Raw genomic sequence first — 27598 nt, 5'->3', positions numbered from 1 at the left:
GACCACGCCCCCCGACGACAACGCCCATGTGGCCACGCCCCCTTCGAATGACCACGCCCCCCCTTAGCCACGCCCCCTCCGGTGACCACGCCCCCCTTAGCCACGCCCCCTCCGGTGACCACGCCCACTCCGACGACAACGCCCACGTGGCCACGCCCCCTTCTAATGACCACGCCCCCCTTTAGCCACGCCCCCTCCCCACGCCCACGCCCCCCCCGGGCGCAGCAGGGAGCGGGCGGCACGGCGGGCGCACGGGGCTGTATTTATTTATGGACCGGGGGGCGCTCAGAAGGCCGGGTTGCCGAAGCCGAAGCGCTGCTGGGCGGCGCGGAGCTCCTGCAGCAGGGCCGTGGGCCGCAGGCCGAGCTGCGGGAAGGAGGGCAGCACCCCAGCGGGGTTTTGGGCTCAGAAAGGGCGCTTTTGGGTAAGCGGGGCGCTGGCAGGCAGGGAGGGCACAGCTCGGTGCTCGGTGCCCTGCCCGGAGCCAGCCCCTGCTCCCCCCCATACCCACCTTGACGGCGTACTTGTAGCACTGCTCTGCCTCCAGCTGCCGCCCTCCCTGGAAAAACACAACCGTGGGTTATGGGGGGGGTTACGGGGGGCACGGGTAAGCAGCGAGCGCTGCCCTGCCCGGGAAGGGTGCTCAGCAAGAAGCACGCTGCCCCGGGGCACGCGCTCAGCAGGAGAGGACAAGCAGCGAGGCTGGGTGCTGCTCTTGCCATCCGCAGTGATCTTCCCTAAGCTTTTTCCCCCTGGGATCTACAAGATGTTTTCCAGATGAAGCCTCCCCCCCCTGCACTGGTTTGGGGTCTAGCGGCTGGCTGGGCACTCACGTGCAGGCAGATGAGGGCCAGATACGCCCACACCTCGGCATTGCTGTTGTTCAGGGCATTGGCTTCAGAGAGAGCGTCCTCTGCTTCCCCCATCTCCTCCAGCTTGAGAGAGAGAGAGAAGGAGAGGCGTGAAAAAAGGCAAACGGCAGGCAGAAACGGCTTCCCAGTTCTTTGGAGCAGGTGCCTGTTAAAATCCCTACAACGAAAGCAACCAGCAGAACAGCGGGCGCTGAGCTGCTGGGTGCTTCCCCTGACGGGGCCGCAAGGACAGGACTCAGGGCAGAGAAAACCAGACAGGTACTAACACCTCCGGCCCCAGGAACCAAGTGGTCCCGCTCCACCAGGAGCTCTGGTGACCTGCTGGGGTGCTGCTGCCATGGCTCAGGTCCTGGTCCCCCTTCCCACAGAAGCTGGCTGCTCAGCAGCTCCCCGGAGGCAGGGGGGGCTGCCGCGGGGTCTCCTTGCTCTGCGGGCTGCTCGCAGCTCCCAGGCCACACTCACCTCCCTGCCTTTTGGAGGCTGCAGCCTCTCGGGAGGTGTACGTTTGGCCAAAGGGGAAACAGAAGTTTGAGTTCCTCCCTGTTTGTTTCCCTCAGCCAAACTCCTTTGGAGGAGCCTCTCGAGGCGCGCCTTTGGGAGACGCCGCGCTGCTGGTGGCTCTGTCTGGGTGTCCTTGGCAGCCCTTCAGAGGCGCTGGATTCCTCTGGGCAGGGAAAGCACCGAGATTCCTCTGCGCTGACATTCTGCTCAGTTCTTTTGTGGTGACACGCAGGTCATGCGCAGGCAGGCACTCAGAGCAGAGCCCAGGCCCAGATCACACGCCCGCCATCACATCTGGGGAGGGAGGCCCTGGCAGGCCTGGCGGCAGGACAAGGCAGGGAAGGAGGCTGCTGCTGAGGGTAACTGTCTTACTCTCTACCTGCCCTATGAGCAGCCTGGGGCGCCACCCTGGGACTGTGACAGGATGGCCTTCAGGAGCATTGGTGTGACAGACAGTTAGGCTTTTCTTTAATAAAGGGCATCAAGTAAAAGCAAGCTCTGCATACCATGCCACAAACCCAGCTACAGCACAGGTGACGTGAAGCTGGGATCTCACACGTAACTGCACTTACCCTGTAGCAGGCGATTCCCACTCCCAGCCAGGTGAGACAGGACGCGGAGTTCTTGCAGGCTTGCAGGTAGGTCTGCTTCGCCTTGCCGTACTGCCAGGAGAGAGGTTATCACATTGCTCTGCGTTAAAAGCGTCCCTCCACAGCGGTCCCTCTCCTCAGGAAGCTGCTGAGTGCCCCATCTCCGCTGGGGCTCAGACACCCACCGTCCCCACTGCTGCCGGAGGGGCTGAGGGCTTGATCGCTGCCCCCAAAGCTGGTGGCTCTACGCTGGCAGGAGCTAATGCAGTGGCGTAAGAGCCACCCTCATTGATCTGAGGATGAGAATATCTCGGTAGCACCCCGAGACTAGGAGCCTGGCACAAAGGAGTAAGCGGCTCTGTGAAGGCTTTGCTGGGCTGTGGCATTTAGCTATAGCTGCAGATAATTGGGTTTTATACCTGGGATCTGGAATCTAATGCTGTTCACTTTGTTGCAAATTCCCTTCTTCCACTCCTGCTGCCTCCTCACCTCTTTCTCTTCCAGGTAGACGGAGCCCAGGCGCAGGTAGACAAAGTGCATATCTGCAGCATCCACCACAAAACTGATGGTTCGCTCGTAGCACTCCTTCGCCCCCGCCGAGTCTCTCTTCAGGTAGCACAGGTGCCCTTTCAGAGCCCAGACATCTGGATTCTGTGCACACAAAGCCAAAGAGTGAGGTGGGAGACGGGAGAGAGAGAGACCTGGAGGAGGGCCAGGAACCCCTGTAATCAGCAGACAGGAAGAGGCGACAGGTATTTGATTGCAGCAGAACAGATTTTACGCACAGAATAAAAATCAATTCAGCAGGCTGCCTGCAATGAAAGCCCCCTCCAGCCTTCCCTGCACGGTATCCTGGCCTGAGCAAGGCTCCCCCAGGTACTGAATACACAAGCAGCATTCGGAGATGTCAGCTTTACAGCCCTCTGTGCCTTCCATTCAACCTGACTCTCAAAAGCCGCCTTCTTCTGAATAGCAACCTTGTTTCCCATGAAACAGAAGCTGACTCACCAACACAGGGAGAAGGGATCAGGATATTCGTGTTCAAAGGGAAAGGAAAGGCAGACAATGCAGAGAGAGCACTGTTCGGACAGAAATGCTGCCTGTCTGTGCAGAAGACGATGGACAGCAAATAATAAGCTGGGTAAGGAGGAGGGCAGTGCTGCAGCCACAGCCTGGCGTGGTTAATCCCCTATGATTGCCCTCCCCAGCAGGAACTGCTGCAGACTTCCATTAGAATTGCTCAAGTGGAAATGAAGCACGGGCTCTAGGTTCAAACACACAACGCAGGCAGCGTCTGCTGCAGCGTTTGGCCGGTCTCCCCCTTTGGGGCAGCATCCTGCACGTGTGAACACAGAGGATTACCATGAAGTCGATCCTAGCGGCCTCGCAGAGACATTCTTCGCATTTGGAGAACTCTTCCTTCAGCAAGTAAGTCCGGGCCAGCGCCAGGTAGTAGGCGCAAGAGGGGCCTGCCAGCAGCTCGTGGGCAAGCGCCATGTGAACAAACTGCAGAGGAACAGCACCCGGCACCGTTAGGAGAGCAGGCACACCACGGGCATCCCCAGGCCGCTGCTCCTGCCCTGCAAACACACTTCAGGAGGACTGCCTCGCGCCCATTTGAGTTCCATGAACAGGAAACAGACAGGAGATTTTCTCCCCCCCCCTCGCTTGAAAATTTACCTCCCATTACTTCTAGGTCTGTTTTGCTTTAAGCAGCTCTTTCTGCCACGTAAAATTAAGGCAGACAGCATAATGTGGCAGTCAGAGAAATCTCACAGAGATTTCTGTGGGGGAAAGGAACATCCCACAGGTGAAACAAATTGCTCTGACATGCAAATGTCTGAAAGAAGAAAGGAGTACTGGTGCACTGGAAGCATCGCAAGAATGCATCTCATCTCTGAACGTACAAGAGCACATTGTTCCCTCCACAGCCAGCAGTGCCGAGCTGAGACACTCCGAGAGCTTTGCCTGCCTGAAGTGACTTTGTCCTCAAGCAGCATTTTGGTCTTAACACTCTGCCCGGCCTTAGTTTTGCATTTCTGGGCAGTGGCTTTGTTCTCTTGGCATCTGGGGTAGCCTCGGTTTGCTCTCTAAGCCCAAGAGAGGTCCTTGCTGGAGCTTGCCACCAGCAGTTTGGTAATTATCACACCTCCCTTCCTCCTCCTCCACTCCGTGCTGAGCTGACCTGGATGGCATTGAATTTCATCAGGAATTCCACTGCCTTCATGAAGATAGTGCTGGAAGGCTGGCTAAGTCCCGAAATGGGGGGCGGCCCTGCAAGAAAATGGGCCTTCATCAGTCCCAAACTGGGCTTTTCATTTCTGAAATAAGAGCAAGGGCTGAGACCTTAACAGAGACAGTGGGATCACAGCAACACAGTGTAAAACCCAGGAGATGGCAAGGGAGGCTGGAGCAGAGATTAGCACAACATTTCTTTCTGAAGGGCTTAAGATTTTTGTAAGATACGTGAAAAGAAACTATATTCTTGACCCACTAGTTTTCCATGCCAAACTCAGAGTAAGAAAACAGAGATTTATAACTCAGACTTGTTAACTGCACTGAGACTCCTGCCTCCCCAGAACAATCCCGTGGAGCCCAAAGACCCCAGTGCTGCCATCTCTTTGGCACCCATAGGAGAGCGGAGCTATAGAGGAGGCAGATCACGACACAGAGGAGATCCACAGGGACAGTTTAAGAGCTGGCATCTCAGGAGGGAGACGTCAGAGCAGCCGGTGAAGGCAGCTGAGTGCAGCCACACGTGGAGAGAGCTGCATTCACCCACCAGTTGTCCATCCTGAGATATGCTCTCCAAAAAAAAAAAAAAAATCAGGATGAATCCCCTCTGCTGAAGATTCCCCAGCTAGGGAGAGAGAACGAGACTCAATGTCTTGCTTTGGCATCAGGACGGCCACGGCTCAGTGCCCCCAAGTTACCTCCCTCCCTGCTGATCACACGAGGCCACCTCCCAACCCTAGGCTCTCCCTCTCACCCCAGACCCCACTCCCTGACCTTCTGGGGCTGCCTCCGATGCCAGAGCCTCTTCCTCAGGTGCTGGGCAGGCCAGGGCAGGCTCCTCCACCGCCTCTGGCAGCCTGCTGGCTGAGCCATCTGGAGGCCCCTCTGGAATGAAACCCCCCAACAAGCATTAGGTCCATGCAGGCTTTGCCTTTATCTGGCCACTTTGGAGCAGGACTCCACTGAAACGGGGGGAAGAGAGAAAATACACAAGAACTACCAGATTTCTCTAACTGGGATGAAAATAGCTTGCACAAGGTAATACGTGGCTCTGGAGTCTTGAGTACAAGATTACCATATAATGCTAGAAATAGGTATAAATGAAGCAATATCCTTTCCTTCGTAATTGCAGAGGGTGAAGAAAGGCATATGACCCTGTAGGCCTGCTTGAAGCATTTTGCACGGAGCGGGTATAGTGTTAAAAATAAAGCCAACTGACATTTTCTGCAGCCCAGCCAAATACTTAGGACTTGGCTCGGGGTGAGGCCGGATTCGCAGAGGCTCCAAAGGAGGCCTTCAGCTCAGAGTTGCCACTAAGCAGCTGTTTTGCCCTTTGAGTTGGTCAGACAGTGCTTTCTGAGCGGTGTTGGGACGTCACAGCAACAGCTTTCATGAGAGCTGAACCTGGATGACCCCGCTCAGTAGTACCGCTGTCACGGTAGCAGCCCTACCCCTCCAAAGCCTCACGAGGTACGCTCGCTTCCTCCAGTTGCCCTGGCCACTGCCCACACATCCGTATATCAGCAGCACTGGGCTGGGCCAGAAAAATAAATGCGAAGGCTGGTCCCTCTCCTAGGCTCTGGGTGAGACAAAGCACGGGCCGTGCTACCTGCATTTCAGCTCCAGCATTTGAAGCAGGGCACCTTCTCTCTCTGGCATAGTTCGTGGTCAGCCTGTTCAAGCTCACAGCCCGCTTCTGCTTCCTTTACCCTTCGCGTTTCTCCTCTTTGGTCTCACTGTTCACCATCTCGCATACAGCTTCAAGTCTCCTCCTTGCTAGCACGAGGGCACCTCCTGGCTTTGCTAGGAATTACCTGGCAAAAGCTGTTCTGGGCCTGGACTGGTAGACCTCACATACGCAGCAGCAAATTTGCTTTTTCCCTCCTTTTCCCTCAGAGATGCTCCTCTCCTTGGCGAGCTGTGCTTGGAGTTGCTTCTTAGCCTCACGGAAGGCCATTTCTGCCTGAATATTATTATTCTGCAGCTCATAGAACAAACCTACGGGAGACAAAGAGCAGCATGAGAAGAAATCTAGCCCTTAGCAAAATCCTCCCCTTAGCCCTCAAATTAGAGCAGTGGGGAAGAGCAGCAGGGTGAGAAGCAACGTTCGTCTCTACAGGAATGCCCTGAGCACACAGGCTGGCTTCCTTTTGTACCTGAAAGCGTCCAGGCTACGACGCTGGATGGCTCCAAGCAGCACGCATCCTCAAAGAAAATCTCTGCCTCTTCGTAGTGCTGCAGCACGACTGCCGCGATCCCACAGAGCAGCAAGCTGGGGGCAGGCAGACAGGTGAGCCTTGCAGGCCCCCATCGGTGGCGTGGGGGGCTCCCCTCACCTCCCCACCCTCTGGGAGCACGCAGCACCTGCGCACGTGGCGTGGATCCAGAGAAAGAGCCTCCCGGAAGCACTCCTGGGCTTTGGTGGTGTCCTCGAGCAGGAGGCAGAACGCCCCGTAGTCCAGCCAGTACTGGGTGTTGTGCTTGTCCTGAGCTATCCTCTGGGCACAAGAGATCGTTGTGGGAGTAAGGGCTCCTGCCATCGTGCCCAGCACACACAGCGCACCGGGGAGACAACTCTGCAACAGCCACGGCTTTCCTCTGGCAGAGTTTAGCAACAATCAAGCCCTTGTTTATCACATGCTAGGGTTTCCCTTAACTGGGATCATGTCGGGCTTCCTCTAAGCCTCCTTCACCTATTGGTGCCCTCCAGCTTCAGCTGACCTCTCAGCCCTCTGATAGAGGTCCCCCGTGCTGACCCAGCGTGCCTTTTGGACCAGCTCACCCCATTTCCCCTGGCCTCAAGGCTCAAGTCCTCAGCGACCTGGCCAGCCTCTGCCTCACATCCTCCAGAGAGCAGCATCTCCCTAGAAAATCTCTCACACATTCAGCGCAAGTACCCTGCTCACGTTCACCTCCCTGCTTCGCGCACAACAGATGAGGCTGGCTGAGCTGTCAGCTGCAGCGACGGTGTGCTGGCTGCCAGCCCGGACACACGGGACAGAGACAGGAGGGAACAGGGGCTCCTTCACCTGCTGGTGGTAGAGAGCTGCCAGCTTGTAGTCCTTGTTGACTTCAGCTTCGTGAGCAAAGAGCCAGAGCTGCTCGGCAGTCACGCGGGTTAGAGGGACAGGAGAAGCAGCTTCCTCGTGCAGCAGCTGGTAAGCAGTGAGACAGAGTTAGGCCTGGGGAGGGTAAGAACGGTTCGTGTGCTCCTCATTCAGCAGCAGCCCCCAGTCCAGCACCGGGCAGAGCACACCTTGGCACGGCTAGGGCTGGGTGGGTTGGAAAGGCAAGCTGCCCCAGCCTCTTTTTGGGGTGGGACACAGCCCCGCAATCCTGTGGGCCCACGTCCTTCCCAGGTACGTCTACCAGAGAGGGAAGGGGCAATATCTGTTACTGGCGGCTGTGGCGAGTAAAAGCATCCCCCAGATCAAGACCACTTCCAGCTTCCTTTGTGGTGTCACTGGTGACCCCAGCTCAAGCTGAAGGTCTGTGCTCTGCCCAGCTAGGGGGCAGATGGCACAGGCGCTGCCACCCTCCCCAGGAGCCGGCTGCAGCAGCAGCTGCTGGTGGTCCCTCGCATCCCACCAGCTGGATTTTGCAGCAATGGGATCCAGATGGAATGGATCCCGTCTGTGTGTGTGGCTTGGGGCCCACGTGTGATAACTGCAGCAAACAGAAGCAGAAGCCTGCAGCTGTCTTGAAGGCAAAAGTGCCCCTGCCTTCACTAGAAGCAGCTTCTAACCCAGATCCCCAGTGACGCTGTATCCCAGGCCGACCATCCCAGCTCACCGGACACATGCCAGGGTTTCTCCCTACCTGGTTCAGGGCAACGTGCATCTGATCCACCAGGTACACGTACAGCTCACTGAGAAACGCCTGGAACTGCTCCTGGGTCTCAAACGCCGTGGTCTTCAGGTATTTCTCCCTCACGATCTTCACTACAGCATACTGTGGAGACATGCGATACTTGGGCAAGACAGGTTCCCCCACAAGCTCCACAATCACAACAACACAGCCAGAACACACATTTTCATGGACTCATAGAATATCCTGAGTTGGAAGGGCCCTACAAGGACCAGTGAGTCCAACTCCAACTGCCTGAAGCTTTAGCTTAGTTCTAAGGAATAAATCCAGCCCAGCACTGATAAAAGGAAAAGAAAAAGTAAGCAGTGACAAATTCCTTTCCCACCTCCCAGCCCTCACCTTCCCTGACACACAGATGCCCCTTTAAGGGACACATGGAGAAGCCCCTTCTCCCTGGGGAAGGCTGTGAGAGTGCAAGAACAGTCAGCTTTGCCTCCCATGCGATACAAACACAGGGCAAATAGGTGTGATCGGGTTTGGAGTCTTCCCCTGTTGACAGGAAAGGTTCTCCTGGTGTGTGACCAAAGCAGCCTGCTGCCTGCCCCTTTAGAGGAAAAACCTGGCCCTCCCCATGCCCTCTGCAACAGCCTGGGTGGCAGGAAGGGATTCTGGAGCAACACAGAGTAACACACTAAGGTACCACCATGGAGCAGCAGTTCCTCACTGAGAAACTGCCTGGACAAAACAAGTAGGGAAGTAAAACAACACAATGGACTCTTTGCCTTTAGCTGTTCCTTAAAAGCAAAATATTTCCCAGAGCTATTGAGCTCAAAGTTGAGTACACGCTTCTGTTCCTCCAGAGTTTGATGGTCTATCGCTCCTTGGTCAGGCAGCTGCTTCCCAAATAGGTCGTGGTATTCACTTAGGATGGCAACAGCAATGCTCGTGACATGGTTGTGATAATCTTCCACAGCCTAGGATATAAGAAGTATCAGGAAATAAATAAATAACCAAACTACAAAAGTCACTTAAGCCATCAACCTTGAAATGAGTTTTATTTGCCAGAGCTCCCCCCCCAAACTCCACCTGACTCAAGTCTCAAGTAGCCTGTCACACATCTTTTCCTGTCCATACCTGGAACATTGCTATGGAAATACTGTGAAATACAGAAGTGCTCCTTCATAATTTGTTATCACTCCTGCTTTATTTTTCAATCAGAACCCAGTGTTTCAGTCATCATTGCCTTTTCTATAGCACTACAATTAGCTGCAAGTAAACTATATCTCATTTGCTGGGCGCCCCTTAAAGCCATGGGCAAGCCATCTTCAGCAGAGCCTGTAATCCCAGTGGCAAAAGCCTCCATGCGCTGCAATAATCAAAATGTATCACTTTGTGCACTCCAGACAGTCCAGCACAAATCAATTCTGCAGCCACACTGGGGTCAGTTATTGAAGTACTGCCTCGTCCCCCACTGTTGCTTTGAATTTCCCATCAGCCAGGGGCCATCTGAGGACAATCTCCTTCAGCGGCTGTTCTGTACCTACCGAAGACCAGCCAGTGGTCTCAGATTGTTTCCTGGGGCCAGGATGTTGCACATGCAAAAGTCCTCACAATTTTTTTTTTTGTGGGGTGACCTGGTTGAGGCTGGTTCTGTTCATGTTTGTCTGGGTCTGAAGAAGCACGTGGGCTAGTCTGGGACAAGAAACTGCCCATAAACATACAGTTCTGGTACCTCCCCAGCACCCAGTTCACTCCCAAACACTCCCACACTGCTGCTCTCTTCTCTGCCTTTTCCAGATCTTGCCCCTTTTTATGGGCTGCCAATGAGAGTAACACAGCCCAGGAGTGATTTCCCAAGGCATAATGCTACAAAGATAACACATCCAGAAGTTTTCTGTGTGTTTCCTCTGCAAATCTCATCTATAAGTTGCTGCAGAGCTCAGACTGAAAATTAAAATCCCTTATGTGAGAGAGACAAGGGCAGAAAGAAGTGGAAAAGTGGTGGCAAGGCCACAGGCTCTTGCACATACCTTCTTGGCTCCTTCAGTTCGGGGAGGCAGCAGAGGGCGAGGGGGAATCATCTCCTTGACCCTGTCAATGAGAGGACAGAAGAGATCGGCCTGACATCCTGCCAGCGACGCTCAGTTGTCTCAGGTGCAGGCAGCCTGCAGTGCGAGGGCTCCAGCCTGTCATCGTGTCCTTGAGATACCTTGCAGGGACCAACACGGGAGAAACTGTGAAGGCTCTGACCAAGAATGAACTGTAAAGACCAGGGCACCTTCATTCAACGCTAGCAGCTTGTCATAATGTTTGGGAGAACTAGCTACTGCCTCGCTCCCTGCTGATGATTACACTCCATGGGGATTAGATAAGATTTATTTAGTTATTTTCACCAGGCTTCACTGACCCATTACACAAAAACTCCTGTAAAAATTCAGCCCAGCAGGTAAGGTTAGCATTTGTTATTGCTAGCAATCAAAACCACTCTCCGACAGAAGTAGACTGTCTTATCAAGTTGTTATTCCTTTAACTCACAGCCTCCTGGGTCTGCCAGAACACCTGTAAGAAAGGAGGAAAGCTCTGAAGAATGTTATCACTGTAAACCCTGGGCCACCCCATCCATCAGCTCCTGACATCCCACAGTGCAGCTGCAGCACCTTGTTCTTTGGCCATGCATCGACTCCTAGACACCGTGTCACGCCTGTCTGTGTCACTACTAGGGTTGCAACAACCTTCCAAATATTGATTAAAAGGCCTTAGGACTACAGTAATATTAAGAGTTTACTGAAAGCCTTAGTGTCAAAACAGCCTAAGTTCTTTGGGATTTTATCAAGATTTCCTGTTTGCTGGCACTAAAACACCTTCAGACCTTAGAAGGCGATCCAGCCCACCAAGCAGTGTCACATCCCTGTTTTGGCCCCTGCCCAACTAGCAAAGCACACTGCTTCCCCCGCACCAAAGCAAAACCGCTCCTACAACTGTTCTGCCGGCTCGCAGAGCTTCCGAGCAGCTGACTTCGCCAGGCCCTGACCTCCGGCCACTTCTCCCATGCAAAACTTCTGTATATTCAGAGACCTGAAAGGTTTCAGCGCTGAGCAGAGGACTCAGCTCCCCTCCCGCCTCGCCCACGGGAACGGTGATGCCGCGGCCTCTGCTCGTGTCCCCGTGGGACCTGCCACCCACCATCAGCTGCTTTTCCTGTGAGGTCAAGGGAGGCTGCGCAGCACAGCTCCAAAATGCCCCTTCAGAAAGCTGCCGTCCTGCTCTCCTTGCTGCCATTCCTGCCGGTCCCTTAGCCCACGCAGGACGTACCCCCACAGGACACAAATACAATCATCTGACTCCGCGTGGGGCTGCCGTAGGCGCCAGAGGAGTTGTCGGGTCTGTGGAAAGCGCTGTGGCCGTGAGCAGCAACAAGTCCTCTGCTGTGCTGCCTAGTGACCGGTGCCCTCACACTCCTCGGGAAACCCACGCTCACAGCCCCACCCTGAGAAGAGCTCCCATCACTGATGCGGTACCTCTGCAAGGGGCACAAAGGAGAACCAAACTGTTTCACTTTAAGATGAGAAGGAGAAAACCAAGCACAACAACCACCCAGGCAAAGCAAGCGAGCAGAAGCGGAGGCTGATGGAAAATTTTGGACGCAGCCCAAGAAAGAGAGCTGCAGTTTGCTAACGAGCTATGTATTCAAACAGCCTTCCAGGAAAAAAAAAAAAAAAAAAGCATTGCTGATCCCATCTGCCAGGACACATGTACGTGTCATCAGCTCGAGCCCCTCAGGACAGGGCCCCCTCCACTATTCGGAAGTGCTGATTTTCCAGGCTTCACATCCACAGATGCACGTGGCAGGTGAGTGAAGAGTAATTACACTGAACTCATGCACGTTGCAGTAGAGTAGGAAGCAAACCAAAAAGGTCAGGACAAGGTCTGTTGCAAGGGGGGCTCACTTTCCCCAAACCTGTTTTTCCTCGAAGACAGCAGGCAGAACACAAGACAATGCACATGCTTCCTGTTCAAAGAAGGACTGCTGCTGTGTGGTTTCTACTCACATTTCTGTTTGAAAGAGACACTGCCTGTGCATGTTATGGTTTATTCATTTGCTGTATTTTCTTTTTGTCCAATAAATTATACATACTAGGCCTTCCCTAGACTCTAACACAGCAGGACTACCACTCTGCGGACAGGAAGCAACTGTCTTAAATCAAACAGACAGCAAAAGACTCGAAGCCTCAGAGATGAGAGGGCAGCTCTACAGCAGAATGATGTTAAAACTAATGGAAGAGCCCAGGAATGGGTAGAAAGTTGTGACAAAACTTCAGAAAAACAACAGAATGCCATCCGAGAGTTACAGCAGCACTACCGAGTGCAGCCCACTGGTGGCCAGCCCTGACCGAGCAGCAGACATCGCATGCAAGAGGCAAACACAAGGGGATGAATAGGAAACCAAGCCTGGACAGAATACAGATTTGGTCATGCCGCTCTGGTGTCTCTCTTTCTGAGGTGACTGGCAGGGAGATGCCAGCTCAGATGTACACAAATGTTTTCCAAACCCACCCAGTGCCACCTCTGAAGCAGTCTGGCCCAGCCCTCCTGCTGATTTCAGTGGGCTTTGGATCAGACACTCAGATGGTGCTCACGGAGCACACTGAAGGGTAGGCTTGCTATCCAGTCCTGTTTCTATCCTGCAGGAGAATTGAGTTGTCAGCCCCAGAGTTATAGCATGTCTTTACACACCTTTTGGTGAGCTCCTCTCGCAATCGTTTTGGTACCAAGGCCTTGTCCAGCTTTATCTCCACCACCAGGAACGTTCCTGCTTCAGCATATTGCTGTGAACATAACCATTACTCTCTCAATGTCACGCTATCTAGAACCACTACTGGAAAGATGAAAGACTGAGCATATAGCTACAGATCTTCAGCAAATCTTTAAACTGAAGACGTATAATTTGTTTCATAACCCATGCTCAAAGTGATTTACACTAACAAAATTATGCTCAAGCAGTCAGTCCAGGAAAAAAAAAAAAAAGCTAATCAATTTGCTTGGACAATAAATATGCATTCTAGATGTTTGGAAGAGGAAGACAAAAAAGGAAGATACCCTTCTAAATAATGCCTGATTATTTATGGCCTTCTAGCCCAATGCTAGACTGCCCTCCAACAGGATGTCACTGGAAGAACTCCGGGACAGCATCTGCGTAAGACATCCCTCATCTCCAACTCACTCTTGAATAATTTGATTATGTGAAAGGTACGAAACACTGATGCAGTGATGGTCTAGCAGTTTTCTTCTCTTTGGAGATACAAAATTACCTGTCCATCAAGGCTGAGAGATTTTTCAGTATTTTCACCTTCTAGAGCAGCATCTGACAACTGGATTTTTGGTGCATAGGACGTCTGTTGAAGAATAAAAAAAAAAAAGACATCTCGTTTCAGATTCAAACTTCACATCTTCACGCCTTCACAAATTCAGGATGTGACCGCATTGTACATTTGTTCAGGCAGCATGTACTAAAATTTCAAGGTGACGAGTATCTCTCAGTTGGCTGGAGCAACACAGCATCAGTCCCTGTTTCCAACTGCCTCTGACGTAGAAATGGTCCAACTGCGTTGCAAAGCGCCTCTATAGACCTTACCCTTCTGTTGAATTCCTTTTCTCTGGTGCTCTTCTCCTTTTCTTCTCTCTGGGCCTTACTGGGAACAGCTCTGGAAAGAGGAGAGCTGATTCCCGGGGTGCATGGTCTTTCTTTAGTCAGACTGACCTGCGGCCTGAGATCCCGCAAAATGCTCTGCTGTTTTTTAGTCTGGAGAGGAGGGGAAAGGAGAAAAAAAAAAAAGGAAGTGACAAGAGAGAATCAAAGGACAAATTAGGCTTCCCCATCCTTTTTGCTGAACCTCTGACATCACAAAACATGCTGTCAGGGCCCTAAACGCATTAAGAAGCTCTGCAACCTCACTCTCTCCTCCTAGGCAGTTAGCTGCCTGTGCTCAAGGCCAGCTCTGATACTGTACAGCTGCGCAGCCTCTGGTCAGACCGCTAAGGAAAGATCTGCCTGAGAAAGCCTCACTAGGGCCTCCCTGCCTTCTCTCAAGAACTTCGGTTTCACTGGGGCACTGGCCTTTGGTTCTTGCCCGAGCTACACGGTAAAAATGCTGGAGCCCAGCCCCAAACTGCCCTGATCCTGACCCACTGGCCTGGCGTGACGCTGGACCTGCCTCACAGCTAGGGAGTGACCTGGTGATGTGGAGTGTCAGATGCACCTGGCTACCTTCCCCAGGTCTGCTCTGCACTTGTTTTTTGGTGCCCCTGCCTGCCCTGGCCTGACCCAGCTCCCAGCTCACCTGCCCACGTGGCGCAGCCTCCCCGACACACACAGTGACCCGCCAGGAGCAGATTTTTCACACTACCTGTTCACCCGCTGCTTGACCACTGAGATGGGCAGTTCCCCTCCCAGCTGCCAGGGATATAGGAGCTGGGCTGGCAAGAACTGAAGGATGCAGGGGAGAAGGTGGAACAGCTGCGCAGGTTAGCTGTTCACACCAAGGCCCAGGAGCGGCCCAAAGCACCCGGAAAACCAGAAAATGAGAAAAGCAGAGGGTGTCACCTCACTCATAATGGATAAATGCCACAGGACAAGTAACAGCACCATGCAGCCAGGAGGCCATTATTCCCAGCAGTGAGGCAGGGGCCAGCAAACAGCCTGCTTTTTGGTAGCTGGCACCCAGCGGTGGCGGGGAGGCACGGAGAAGGGCTGTAATTCACCCAGCTCTGTGGCCGGGGCAGCAGCACGAAGGGGGACGTGGGCAGTAAAAGCAGGCTGTGCATCTGTCCTCCTGAAACAAGCTCGGGTCTGTTTGGGGAGTGCTGTGGGAAAATGGAGATGTAACTGTCACTTTTAGCACCAAGGCGGGGGGAGAAATGGAAGACAAATAAACCTCCATGAGCTACAGCTGAAAGAGCTCCAGTGACAGCTTTTTTGGTTGTTGCCTGGGGTAACGCTATCCTTTTAGAGCCACTGTTTGCTCTTCCCAGCAACGCAGTTCATTTGCCCGTGTTCCTGAGTGGGGAGCGAGGAGTGATCTCACAGCTCTCCCTGCTCAGCTGCTGACAGAGAAGGGAGTGGAGTGAGATTCTGAGCCTCCCCCAGCCCCCAAAACCTGCTCACGCACACCCAGAAATCACCTGCCTTTGAGAAGACTGCACCTAGAAGCTGGTGTCGTTTTCCTCCAGCACCAGAAGGGCAGTGAAGCCTCAGAGCTGGCCCCTGAATACCACTCTGCCCGTACTCCTGCACCCATACCGCACCACAGCCGCAGAGGTGGCGCGGAGCCTGGCTGCCTTGCCTGCTCTCACCTTCTCGAGCACCTCGCCGTCCTGGTAGGCAAAGACACGAAAAGCGCCTCGAATCCGCTTCACGCCAGGGCACAGCAAAGGCACCATGTTGACATATGCCACGCCGTGGAAGAAAATCTGCCTGTCCTCATCTCCCTGGAAACACAGATTGAGGCACTGAGATACTGAACAGACTGTTATTCTCTTTAAGGAAACAAGGTCACCGATCCCATTAAAAAAGGCCACCCAGCAAACTGATGCACCTGATGAGCCAGCGCCTCTCTGTCACTGGCACGCAGCCGAGACAACCTGGAGGAAAACACTGGAGTCATTCAGTATGTAGAATATCAATTTTATTCCAATCCCTGCAGGGCAGCTTTTCTCTCTAATGCCCAAACTGTGCCACTCCTTAGGGCAGTCTCTTCAAGGTACAACTGCAAAATTGCCAGCTATCTCGTTCGAAATCCAAACTACCCTACCAGAGCTGTAAGGATGTCAGGTCTGACAGAAATCAGGCAGCTGCAGAAGTCTGAGAGCCTGGACCAGCAGCAGACCAGTGAGGGTAAGGGAGAAGTATCCCAGTCACAGCTGAAAAACCCTGGCACCACTGACGGCTGAATGAGATTGATAGCAACTGATACGACTTTGCCCTGGAACACGTAAGGAGTTCTCACGTGTTTCTGTTCCTGGCAGCTGACCATTAGCGAAGGAGCTCATTCTTCATTAAACCACCCCAGTTCAGACACAAAAACATAGTTTATTTACACCCAGAGAAAGAAGGCATGAATTTCTTCAAGATGCTCAGAAAAACACTGTCTGAAGATAAGCTCAATGAATGACTTCTCAGAAAGTAACCTCTCCCTGACCCCTCTCCACCAAGCTACCACAGACCATCAGTGAGAGATCTGTAGGCTATAAGGAAGAAATCTTATCCTTTGTTTATTTAATAGTCCTATAAGGCTGATTAATCCCTTTACAAAGCCTCTAGCTCTCTGACTTGCTTTGGCTGGTTCAAGGCTGGTTTTGGTGTAACAAAGGCATTGAAAGAAAACGCTCAATAACACAGTGCTGCTCCACAAGCCATAACCCCACATCCCCTCCATTTTTACCTTGTCAGCTTTGCTACTTTTGCCTTTGCTGGATGAGACCACAGGCATCCTGCAGACCTCCACGGGCCAGTACCGGCACTCTGCAATGCGCTTCTGCAGGCTGAATGCAGAGGAAGGCACTGAGAAGATGCAGAACCCAAGCTGGAGAGCTCTCCCCGGTTAGCCACGCTGCCCTCCCTTCTGTCCCAGCAGCCCCAAAGGCCCCTGCCCTGGCTTTGCTCTGCCCCACTCCGTGGGACACAGCACGCACTCCTGCGCCACTGGAACACCCGTACTTTGGGGTAGGCCTGGTGGATTTCCTTTCCATCCACTGCTGTGAGCATTTATGGCACTAGGAGCTACAGAACGATTGCGAGAGCAACACACTGTGCTCCTCTCTCCCCTGGTTACTTCAGAAATGAAGCGGATAAAAAGGAACATGATTAACGTTGGTATAAATTCAAAGCGGACCCTGAGCTCCCATTCAACATGCCTGATAACTGTGAAACCAGCAGGCAGGCTGATGAAAGTGTACGGGGGGAAAAAAAAAGATAGAAGGGAGTATTTCCACACATGAGGAATAAGTTGGCTGTGAAACTCATGGCCACGATGCAGCTGAGGCCAAGAACGTTGCAGGATTCAAAGAGGATCGGGGTAGGTACCCCAATCTGAGCATACCTAGAGCCATTAAAGGTAATGTTTATCTAATAAAGAGAAAATGAGTGCCCACAGAGTGAAAGGATTTTAATATATCAGAAGAAAAAAAAAATCAACAAAACTCAATTAGCAGCTCAGAAGAGAGCTGTGTGGTCTGCTACCCACGTCTGCTCACCATGACTCTGCTGTCCCTTCCCTCAAACCTTTGGGTGACAGCCCTGAAGGGGTCATGGGAGGGAACGCAGCTGGTCAGTAAGTGTTTGCACTGCGGAGGGAACAGTAACCAGCTCCAATTGCTGGCAGCACAAGTGAGCATTCGCAGGCCGAAGACAGCACCTACAGCCAATTCATCTTCTCCCACCGTAACAGAGCTAAGCTGCTGCCAGCAATTAAAGGCTGTTAAGCTGCTCTCCTGCTAACGCAATCACCTTCGGCCAGCAGACAGCACAAGAAGTGAGGCAGGGCAATGGAATGGCCACGTAAGAGGTCTATGAAAATCCACAGACTGCTGCTCATTGCCTGAGACAGGTCACTCAACTAAGTGCATTCCAGGATGGTTTCTCCCCCCGCTCAGTGTTGGAGGGGAAGCTCTCGTATCCCTTACACAAGCACTGCAGCAGGATCCAGGTAACAGCGTCTTTCCGTGTCCCACACAATTCTCTTCATGCTTTCTGCCTGGATCCTAAACTCCCTGTCCTGTGAGAAGCAGCACACGGTCAGAGCCAGGAGACCAAACTTCACAGCCTGCATCACCCCCAGACACCCCCCTAAAATGTTCCTTGGGAGAGAAAATGAGTCAGAGACGTGTCCCACTCACCACAGACAGGATACCCTAGCAGAGTACATTAGCAGCCATCCCTGCAGGCACCAGAGCCCATCAGTACTGAGAGCCTGGCTCACAAAGACAGAATGCAAAGTCTCAGCCCAGCAGCTCAGGAGTTAGGACAAGACGTGCCACGTTCACCCTAGGGAGCTCTTCTGTAGTGAGTTAGCATGCCGGCAGCGAGTTAGCATGCCCGCTGGCTCAGGAGAACCATCTCCATGCCTGGACAGTGCAGGGAGCCCACCACCCACCCGTCCTCCCCTCTTCCCGTCACGAGTCTCTGCAAGTCTTTCTCAGCGCCTTCAGGGAGGCTTGACGGGTCTCCTCCAGCCATGACACTGCCAGTCTTTCCTCACCTCCGTTTTGTTGAGCTCTCCATCCTCATCCTCATAGGGACCACCAAAGATGAAGGAGTTGGGAATGTTCAGAGCACCAGGGGCCATGATGTTAGCAAGGGACCATTTTTTGGGCCGAGGTAATGATTCTTTTTCACCACCAGGCTTCAGGATGCCATTCTTGAAGAGCAAAGGGACCTCCTTCTAGAGAGACAGGAGAACGAAAGGACTTCAGTTTTCAGCGTGAGCAGGAGCAAGTGCCAGCTGAGCAGAGCTGGGCTTAGAAGGAAGAAAAAAACAAATCATGGCATGGAAGAAAACTGCCAGTTTCAACCCCAATCTCGCCATGCGACCCTTCATTTGTGTTAAGGAAGCACATCACACCTCAGAGACCCTGAGCAATCGCAACAAACCCTGCTGTGCCTCGAGCAGCAGAGCTGTGCACCTCACGGGCCCGGCCGTTTGTCCCACAGCGTAGGGCAACGACCTGCACTGCAGCAGCCAAATCCCAGCTCACTGTGCCAGGACCCATCCTCACCTCCCCGGCTGCCGGTACTTGCAGGCAAGCCACGTAGTTTTGTGGGGGTCCAGTGGGAACGAAGGCGTCAGGGACCGAGTAAGCTGCCTCCAGCGTGACGCTCAACAAGTTACCATTTGAAAGCTGACTTGCAGAAAGCAGGGGCTTCTCGGTGCGCACAGTCACTTCAAGGCCGCGCTGTGGGACAAGGATAAATAGAGCTAATAACCGGACAGTTATAACTTTCTGCTCTTGAAGGAGAAGCGAGCAGAAACCCAAGGCTAGAACGTATAATGTTATCTTATTCCTCACTTCAGATGTAAAAGAAAACAGATCAGCACAGGGAAGGAATTTCACGGTCAGTTTTTCCTATGTCTGAGTTACGATATTTGTGTGTTTAAATCCGAGCCTACTGGGGGGCACGGCGTACGTATCGTCAGCGTCTCGTAAAAAAGGCCATGGAGAGAGAACACCAGGGACAGAAAACAATGCCCTCGTGATTCAGCACAAGTCAAAGCTACGGCCACGCTTCAACTCTGCCCTATCTCTGCACACTGTACAGCCGTCAGCTTCCTGTCCCAACCCTGGATGGATGGGGGGGCAGTGAAAAGCCAGCTGTTCAGCATTTATTTTCCTTCCTCCCTAAGAGGTGGCCCCACACCTTTCTTATTATGCCTCGCTTATTGTGTCACTTAAATACGGGAAAGTAAATGCAATATCCATCCACGTAATTCACTCAGAGTGCTAAGTGCGTGGAGAATCAGAAGCAAAGTTAGACACGCTTTCCCAGTCTCATACCTCATTTCCTGCTTTATTCACTGGGTACTTTTCAACCTGCTGAATGAACGAAGACCTTGCAGGAGAGGCAGTCAGAGGTTGTACAATAATGGACTGTGAGACGTCTTATCCACAGAAAGGACTAATAAAGTTGGGCAAGTAATCCTGCCTTTGCCTTTTCTCAATTTTTCAGCACTGTGCTTTCCATCTTGAATATTTTTTTGCAGGGCAATTTGGTAGCTGCACATATTAGCATTTCCTAGCACGACCTCACCTGTCATAAGCACCCTGGGACAGACGTCAATGGAAACTGGAAAGGCCTCCAAGCTTCTAACATATAGGGCTGTAACATACCTGCGATGAGCTAGGCAGCTGAGTCATGCTCGCCTTCCCATTAAAAAGCAGCAGAGAGCCGAACGAGCGAAGGAACAGTTCCAAATTCCACATACCTTGGCCTCCGGGTGAAGGCTTTCTGATGGAGAGGCAGGCACGGCATACAAAGGAGCCAAGACCGTAAACGAACACTGTCCTGAGAAGAACCAGCAATGAGCACGGCGTCCACTGAGACCCTCTGTAGAGAAGTCACAGCCCAAAGCTGTGCCGCTACAACTTCTAAAGCTGAGCAGCTGCTGTCACCCCCCTCTCCCCACAGACCCAGCTTTCTAAAGACTCCGTGAAACCCATTTTTGTCAGAAGGAGGTAACTTACAGAGAGGGGTTCGTGAGCAAAGAACAACAAGTGCTGGGGAGCAAGAAATGTTTATGGAGGATGAGAAAATCGATGTTGTACCTTGCAGCAGAGGCAGAAGGTCCACCACAGCCTGGCCAAGAGGCATGACCTTCTCCTCCTTCTGTTTCTTCTGCTTTTGCAACGCTTCTATCACTGTCACTAGGCAGAAAAAAGAAAAGGAAAAAAAAAAGATAGGAGCTGGCAAAGTTTCTCAGATACTTTCAGATCAACAGACCAGAGCAGTGAGCTCCAACAGGGGCTGCAAAGGGTCTGTGTCAGCTCCGGCACAGGCTTCTATATCATCTCCCAAGGCTGACAAGAACAGTGAAGCCAAAGAGCCAGGCCAATATGAAAGGGGATTCTTCCAGCTGGCACAGACGAGAACAGAAGTGCTGAGACCCCCCCCACTGCTGCTGCTTAAGTGCTATTCTTGACCGAGTGACTCCTGCAGCAAGAAGGCAGGGCGCAGCAGCTGACAGCACCCACCTCCGCCCCTCCGAGGAGCGAGGTGCAGCATCAGGTACTTACAGAGCACAGGTTTCTGCGCGATGTCGACCAAGGAGTTGGGCCCATCGGGGCTGTATTCAAAGCTGGTCGTGAAATTATAGTTTGCTGTCCCGTTTGGCAAGACCTGAACGGTGGAGGAGTCTCCCAAGATCACTCCGTCGTACTCCACACGCACCAAAGTGAAAGAGGTGTCGCTTCTGATGCTTTTCTGCCAAATACAGACAGCAGGTGAAGCAGCTGGCTCTGCAGCAACAGGCCCGTGACCAAAGTTGCCCCTGGGAGGCAGCTCGGTTCCGCACCCAGAACAGAGCGCACCGGTGGGAATCTTTGGCTGCTCCGCTGCAAGAGCGGGGAAGAGGAACAGAGCTTGGCTGTGCCAAGACCTGCCTTTAGGAGGGAAATTTCCTGCTCCACCATGCTGTGGTGCCTCAGGGATCATTCAAACCTGCTGCTGGAAGGGTGGGGGCAGGGGGTGGAGAAGTCCAGGCTTCGTCCCAAGAATGGGGATGAAAGGCACGTCTAAAGCAAATCCAAAAATATCCCATAGATACAGGGCTTCCAGGAAAGAGGGGATTTTTGCTGTGTACTAAGAAGGTAGTCCCTGAGCTGCACGGCTGAGCTCACAAGCTCACAGGACGCTTGTGTCTATCATATGGCAGCAGCAAGCCCTGCAATCAAGCCAGGGCTCCAGCGAGCTCTTTGGGGAGCTCTGGAGTTTGTCGTGACACCAGCTTCACGTCACTTGCTTTACACCGAGATGAGGAGGCTTAATTTCAAAGCATCTGCACAAAGGGCTGCAAACACAGGTGAACAGGCACAGCGACAGCACGGCACATCGCAGCCGCACACACGCGCAGCCCTGTCCAAGCGGGCAGCACCAGGCACTTCCCTGGTGGTGCAAGGAACTGCTGAGACAGGCAGCTGCAGAAGAGTCCCCGCACAGGAGAAACACGGTTTCCTTCTCCAGCCAGGGAGGAGCAGCCACAGCCCTGCACGCAAGGACTGCCGTACCCCAACCAAGCTTTTCTTTCGTCCTGAGCCGCGGGGATGCCTGACCTCCCTGGGCCTGGCCCTGAGCTCCCTCTCTCCATGTCACTGGGGTAATTAGTTCCATAGTGGCTTTTCCACAAAAAGAGACTTCATTCACTTGGTTTTATTTTTCAGTCCTCCTGACTGTCACCTTGAGTATATATTATGTGAAAGACTAAACAGAAGAATCCAATTAACCTTTCCCTGTAACATTAATTATCCTATACTCCTCTCATCTTTCTCTACATCTCCTCTAATTAAACAGATTCCACACTTCTTATAGATGGAATATTCTCATATTGTTGTTCTCATTATTGCACCTTTGTTAGCCTCTCTCCTTTCGCCATAGCGTTTTCTAAGACATAGCAATCAGAACCACAAGCAACATTCCAGACGCAATCAAACCACTGGTCTATTATTTTCAGCACAGTTTTCCCTCTTCTTACCTCCTAATTCTCACCTAAGGTGCTGTTTGCTGAACCCATCAATGTGAGAGGTACTCAAATACTACAACATTAAAAAAAAAAAAAAGTAAAAAAAAAAATGGGCAGATGATTTTGGTTTGCTTTTTGTCTACAGCTCGAGCTGAAGCAGGGATTTGCATTTTTCTGCTTGCAGCAGTAGCAGAGATTCTCCTCCGCGTTCCTTCCTAAATGCCAGATCCTCACGAATACTTTAAGGCCAGCTGGGTGTATCGCACTGAACATGGAAAGCACACTAGTCATGTTTTCATCTGAATTAGTTCACATTCTTGTATGGTAGGCACGCTGGAGGTACTCCCTTTTCAAACCTAGAGCCACCCTATTGATTTCAACACAATTTAAACCGCTGTTGTTGGGACAAAACTCCGGCTTTATATGCTAGAACAGGTCTTCTTAGACTTCTTTGTCTCACTGATATGCATTTTCCACTGTGTTTTGCTTAAAACACAAACAAAACCCAGTAATTTACAGACAGGCTGGGAAGTCAGAGACATTTCAAGTCAACAGCACCCCAGAGCACGCCTGGACTGCTGCTGAGGAGATGCGTTCCCAAGGCAAGGTGAACCACAGGCCTCCGGTCTGTGCGAGTGAGCCCTCGGTGCAGGGGACGAAGCCACAGGGTGGCATCGCTTCCTACAGCCTTATCACCTCACGTCTGGTCCAGAATCGGATCGCAGCACAAAGAACCACTCGAGTCTCGGTTATTAAACCAGCAGAGACGTTTTCAGAAGCGCTTTACCAGGTCCTGTGCCTTCACCACTGTGATCTGCACTGCATTTGCCGACGGTGGCTGGGACTCGCTGGGAACAGCCTGAGGCACCAAACCGGATCCCTTTCCAGCAGACAGCCCCTCGGGGGCCTCCATGGCTCTGCGGGAAAAAGACTGAGGAGAGAAACGTGAAAATAGCCTTCCTTTCTGCCAGGCTCGGCTTTGCAGCAGCCTCCGATTACACCCAGCGGTGACACGAGGCCTCTGAGCCTCCCCTGGGAGCAGCTTCCCCGGACAGCGGGGGCTCGGACGTCAAACAACCACAGCGAGCACACGGCCTCACACGGGGCGAGCCCCACACGAAGGGCTCGGAGGAACTTGGAGGAACCTGAAGCAAAAATTCCCTGGTTCTGAGAGGAAACTCCCCCACGCTGCGCCCCCAGACCAGCCCCAAACCCCACGCGCCCAGGAGGGCCGTGACCAGCGTTGCACCCTCGCACCTGGCCCTGCAGCCCCCCGAGCCCCCAGAGCCTCACCGCAGCGGCCCGGGGAGCCGTGAGGAAGCTCGGGGGTGCCGAGAGGGGAAAGCCCCAGCGGGAGCCGGGCAGCTGGAGCCAGGCAGCGGGAGCCGGGCGCGGCGGCGGCGGCGGGACTCGAACCCGTGGCCTTGGCGATCCCGGGGGGGGTGGGAGGGGGAGCGCGGCGCCGCGCCTCTCGTAACCACGGCGACGCGGCCGCTCTCGCGGGCTCTCGACCCGTGGTGAGAGCTCAGCCCCGCGTCACGTGCTGGGGACCGCGTGCCCTTGAAGCCGTCGTGGCCGCCATGTTGGGTGTGGGCAGCCCTTGCCAGGCCCCTGTGGGGTGGGCAGGGGGCGTGTGACAGAGGCGGGCTGTGCCCCCCCCCCCCAATATAGGGCCAGGCCTGTCCCCACCGCCCCCAGCCCCAGCCATGGTGTTCTGCCCCCCTTCCCCAACCCACAGCGCCCACCTGGTCCGTCATCCTCGCCCATGGGTGCCCGGGGACACCCCTGTCCCCTCACGTCCCCTCGAAGCCAGGGACAGAAGAATGGGGGCTTGCTTAAGCGTATTAATGATTTCTAAATAAAACAATTGTAATTATTAAAGCCAGGAATGAAGGAATGGGGGTTTGCTTAATTGCATTAAAATAGATATTGCTGAGCGTCTTTGCTTACTGCTGTGCAAATTAACCGAAACAAGGAGTCTCGGGGCCCCTCACAGAAGATGTTTCCTGACAGAAACGGGGAACCTGTCTCAGAAACCAGCTGAGGCCGACCTCGGGTTTGGACAAGAGCCGAGGAGCAGCTGAGTCTGTACAAAGGCAGGGGGTCAACCAGTGGTGATGAAGAGGAGTTATCGGCCTTCATCCCCACGACCCCCCAGCGACCACCCCCAGAAGGCACTGCACAGGCGCAGATTGGGGGAGTTTATGGAAACGACTTCTTGGAGCTGATTTTAATACAAAGCGGGGATAGGTCATGAATATGTATAGGCGTATTGGGAAACTCCATGCATACTGCATATAACCAAAGCAGGTTGCTGCGTTGAGGTGCGCATGCCTTTGGGAGCTATCCCGCATGCGCCCGGCGCTGAAATAAACCACTTGCCTACTTTATAATTTATTTGCTTTGAGTTATAGAGTTCTTCCACGAATCACCCTCACATCCCCCCGACACCTCCCTCAGACAGCTCCGGGGCCGGGGGCACCCTGTCACCCTCCCCGGCCCCTTTTTGGGGAGCCCCAGGCGCGGGGTGGCCCCTGCCCGGGAGGGGCTGACGGGAATAGCTTCGCTATCGCTATCGGTGTCAGGCCGGCCGGGAGGCCTGGCCTTCTTGGGGCTGACATTTGAGCTCAGCCCTGCCGTGCCAGGAGCGGGACGTGCGGCCAGGCTGCCGCCCCGGTCACCACCCTCCTCCTGGCGGGACGGGGACAAGCATCGGGACGCCCGGACGGGTCTCCCGGGAGCTGGGCACCCCCACGCCCGGACCCCTCTGTCCCGCCGCCGGCATGGCCCAGCGGGGGCAAGGAGCAGCCCGCAAGGTCTCCAAGAAGCCTGCGAAGAAGCCAGCAGCTGCAAGGGCGCCCGACATGGATTCCCTGGGCTTCCAAGCCATGGATAGCAACGTGCCGGGGCTGTCCCACGTCATCCTCCAGAAGCTCAACATGAAGAGCTACGAGGACTACAAGTGAGTGAGAGCAGCTGGGGCAGGCTGTGCGGGTGCTGTGTTTCTTCCCCTGAGCTGGGGCGTCCCTGTCCCCCTGGCTCCTGGGTGCACCCCCAGCAGCCCCAGCTCCCCCAGGACAAGGTGACGCCTGTGGCTCCTTGTCCCCGACCACCTCAGCTCAGGATGGTCTTGGCCAGAGTTGAAATCCCACAAACGCAGAGGGAAGACACGAGCCCAGCTGGGCTGGGCAGGACCCTACTCACCCCCCCGATGCTTCTGGGCTCCCTTCAGATCTGCCATGGACGGGAGGAAGAGGGGCAGTGACTTCGGCATCCGGACCTACTTTGACATGTTCCAGAAGATGGAGGACACGTTCAAGTTCTGCGCCGAGTGCAAGAAGCTCCCCGATGCCCTCCCTGACCCCAAAAGTCTCCGCCGATGCAAGAGGTACAGGGGAGGTGGTGTGGCGGAGCGGGGCTGGGTGTTCCCGGGCTCCCAGAAGGGCGAGCTCAGCCCGGTGACAGGGGTGAGGCTGGGGGAGGAACAGATCCTGGCCACCCCCAAGGCTGGGCACGCTGCCTCTCTCCCCTCAGATGCCAGAACGTGTATTACTGCGGCGTGGCGTGCCAGCGTGCCAACTGGCCTCTGCACAAGAAGTTCTGCAAGAAGCTGAAGCTGGTGGCCCTGGACCGGCTGGTGGAGTGGCTCGTCTTCACAGGTGGGGCAGGGGACACTGCTCCCACCCCATACCCCCCCCCCCAGCCCATCCCCTGAGTGTATGGGGTCCCTCCTCCCAGCTCTGGTCACCCTGGGCTGGCAGTGCCACCACCCCTGACATCCCTGCAGCTTGCTGGGGGGGGGGGGACGGGCAGCCTGGCCTGCAGGGCCACCCCTGAAAAGCCACTTTTCTGCCCCCAGGTGACATTCCCTTCCCCACAGAGGCCTGGACAAAACCTGCCGGGGACGTGGCAGGCTGGGAGGACTGGTTCGCCATGCAGGGGCAGCTGGAGGAGAAGCTGGGCGCTGTCCTGGCCGGGCGCTACATGAGCCTCCTCTGGGCCAACGCGGGGAAGCCCCGGCCGGAGGAGGGAGAGCTGCGCGAGTCCGTCCGGCGCCTCGTCACCGACTTCCACTCGCGGCCGCTCACCATCGGCCTGGGGCTGCGGCTCTTTGGCATCGACCCCCTCGCCAAGCCCCTCACCATCCACGTGGTGGGGGCGTCCCACGTGGAGACCCTCAACACCCGGGTGACAGACTACGACGAGCTGGCGCGGATGTTCCCGGGGCAGCAGGGCATGGAGGTGGTGATGGTGGGGGTGGATGTGGTGGACGGGCCCATCATGAGGCCCCCCCTGGCCACGCCAGGGCCGCGGGGAAGGATCTATCTCAGCAGCTTCAAGGGCCTGTACCACGACTTCTGGGAAGGGCAGGTGGAGACCAAGCTGGCCGCCCGCCCCGACCTGGTGGTGGGCTTCCACCCGGGTGAGTGCCCAGGGTGCAGCACCCGAGGCTGCTGGGGACTTTGGGACATGCCCAGGGCTTTCCCCGGCTGTGCACCGCGCCACCACGGGCCACCACAGACAGGGGGTGACGCCCTGGGGCTCGGCTGCCAGCAGCACCCAAAGGGGTCCCTGCGTTTGGGCTCCAGATCTCGGTCCTGGGGCTCAGCCCAGGACCCGGAGCCTGGCGGGGAGTGGGGACCATCCTTGCTAAGGGCGCTCAGTCCTTCCTGGCAGCCTCACGCTGTGCCAGCCGGGCTTTCTCGGGGCGGGGAGGACAGGCAGTGCGCCCCCACTCACTAGTGCGTCCCCGCAGGTTTCCACGCCTGCCCTGACCTCATGGCAGGCTGGCTGCCCACGCTGCTGCTGCTGCGGGACTACCGCCTGCCCACCCTCTTCACCGTCTACAGGTGAGCCCCCGGTGTGCCCCCCAAGCTGGCTGCAGGGATGTCCCCACAGGGAACACCCCAGCCACGCAGTCATGGGACTCCTCCATTCCTTCTCCTGGCAGCGAGCAGGAGCTGAAGTCCTCGCTGCAGATCCTGGTGGAGCTGGAGACGCACATCATGGGCTACGCCGCCAACCCCTTTGCCTCCCTGAGGCCCGAGCAGGTCTACTCCAGCCCCAACAAGGTGCCCGTCTACTGCAGCTCCTACTACATCGCCCTGCTGGGGCCGGCCGCCTCTGTCGGGGAGCTGGAGGGTGGCAGCGACGACGACTAGCAGGGAAGGGAGCCGTGTTCCACTGGAGGCATCGGTGAGCTCCCCAGCACGACCCACCTCCTCTGGCCCACCCCACAAACCCCGACCCCCATGCTGCCCATCCCAGCTGGTGTCCAGCGTGTGCCATGTGCCAAGGAGGGACGTGGCGATGGTGCAGGTTCAGCTCTCCTCTGCAGAGCCCAATAAACCACCGCTGGGAGCCAGCC

The 27598-nt window shown here is 54.6% G+C and overlaps 2 protein-coding genes across 2 annotated transcripts; one reads left to right on the top strand and one right to left on the bottom strand.

Moving 5' to 3' along the window:
* Positions 1 to 127: 127 nt before the first annotated feature.
* Positions 128 to 23726, bottom strand: CFAP70 (cilia and flagella associated protein 70). Its single transcript, XM_048059863.2, is given in 30 exon segments — positions 128 to 366; positions 512 to 559; positions 834 to 935; positions 1946 to 2035; positions 2453 to 2614; positions 3326 to 3469; positions 4149 to 4237; positions 4973 to 5083; positions 6013 to 6064; positions 6066 to 6196; positions 6355 to 6470; positions 6563 to 6696; positions 7228 to 7353; positions 8018 to 8149; positions 8788 to 8979; positions 10036 to 10096; positions 12740 to 12831; positions 13315 to 13398; positions 13638 to 13805; positions 15356 to 15490; positions 16444 to 16543; positions 17684 to 17775; positions 18259 to 18441; positions 18776 to 18952; positions 19981 to 20060; positions 20321 to 20419; positions 20789 to 20975; positions 23018 to 23161; positions 23524 to 23593; positions 23625 to 23726. Coding segments are annotated over 28 exon segments (3294 nt in total). The 5' UTR covers positions 23144 to 23161; positions 23524 to 23593; positions 23625 to 23726; the 3' UTR covers positions 128 to 285.
* A 960-nt stretch (positions 23727 to 24686) lies between these two features.
* MSS51 (MSS51 mitochondrial translational activator) lies at positions 24687 to 27598 on the top strand. Its single transcript, XM_048060036.2, has 6 exons — positions 24687 to 25192; positions 25463 to 25618; positions 25765 to 25889; positions 26090 to 26653; positions 26987 to 27080; positions 27182 to 27598. Exons 1-6 carry the CDS (start codon positions 25014 to 25016, stop codon positions 27390 to 27392), a joined length of 1329 nt encoding a protein of 442 aa, XP_047915993.1. The 5' UTR covers positions 24687 to 25013; the 3' UTR covers positions 27393 to 27598.

Source organism: Anser cygnoides, chromosome 15, assembly GCF_040182565.1.
Source record: "Anser cygnoides isolate HZ-2024a breed goose chromosome 15, Taihu_goose_T2T_genome, whole genome shotgun sequence".
NCBI classification, from domain to species: Eukaryota; Metazoa; Chordata; class Aves; order Anseriformes; family Anatidae; genus Anser; species Anser cygnoides.
This window is presented reverse-complemented; position numbering and strand designations above follow the sequence as displayed.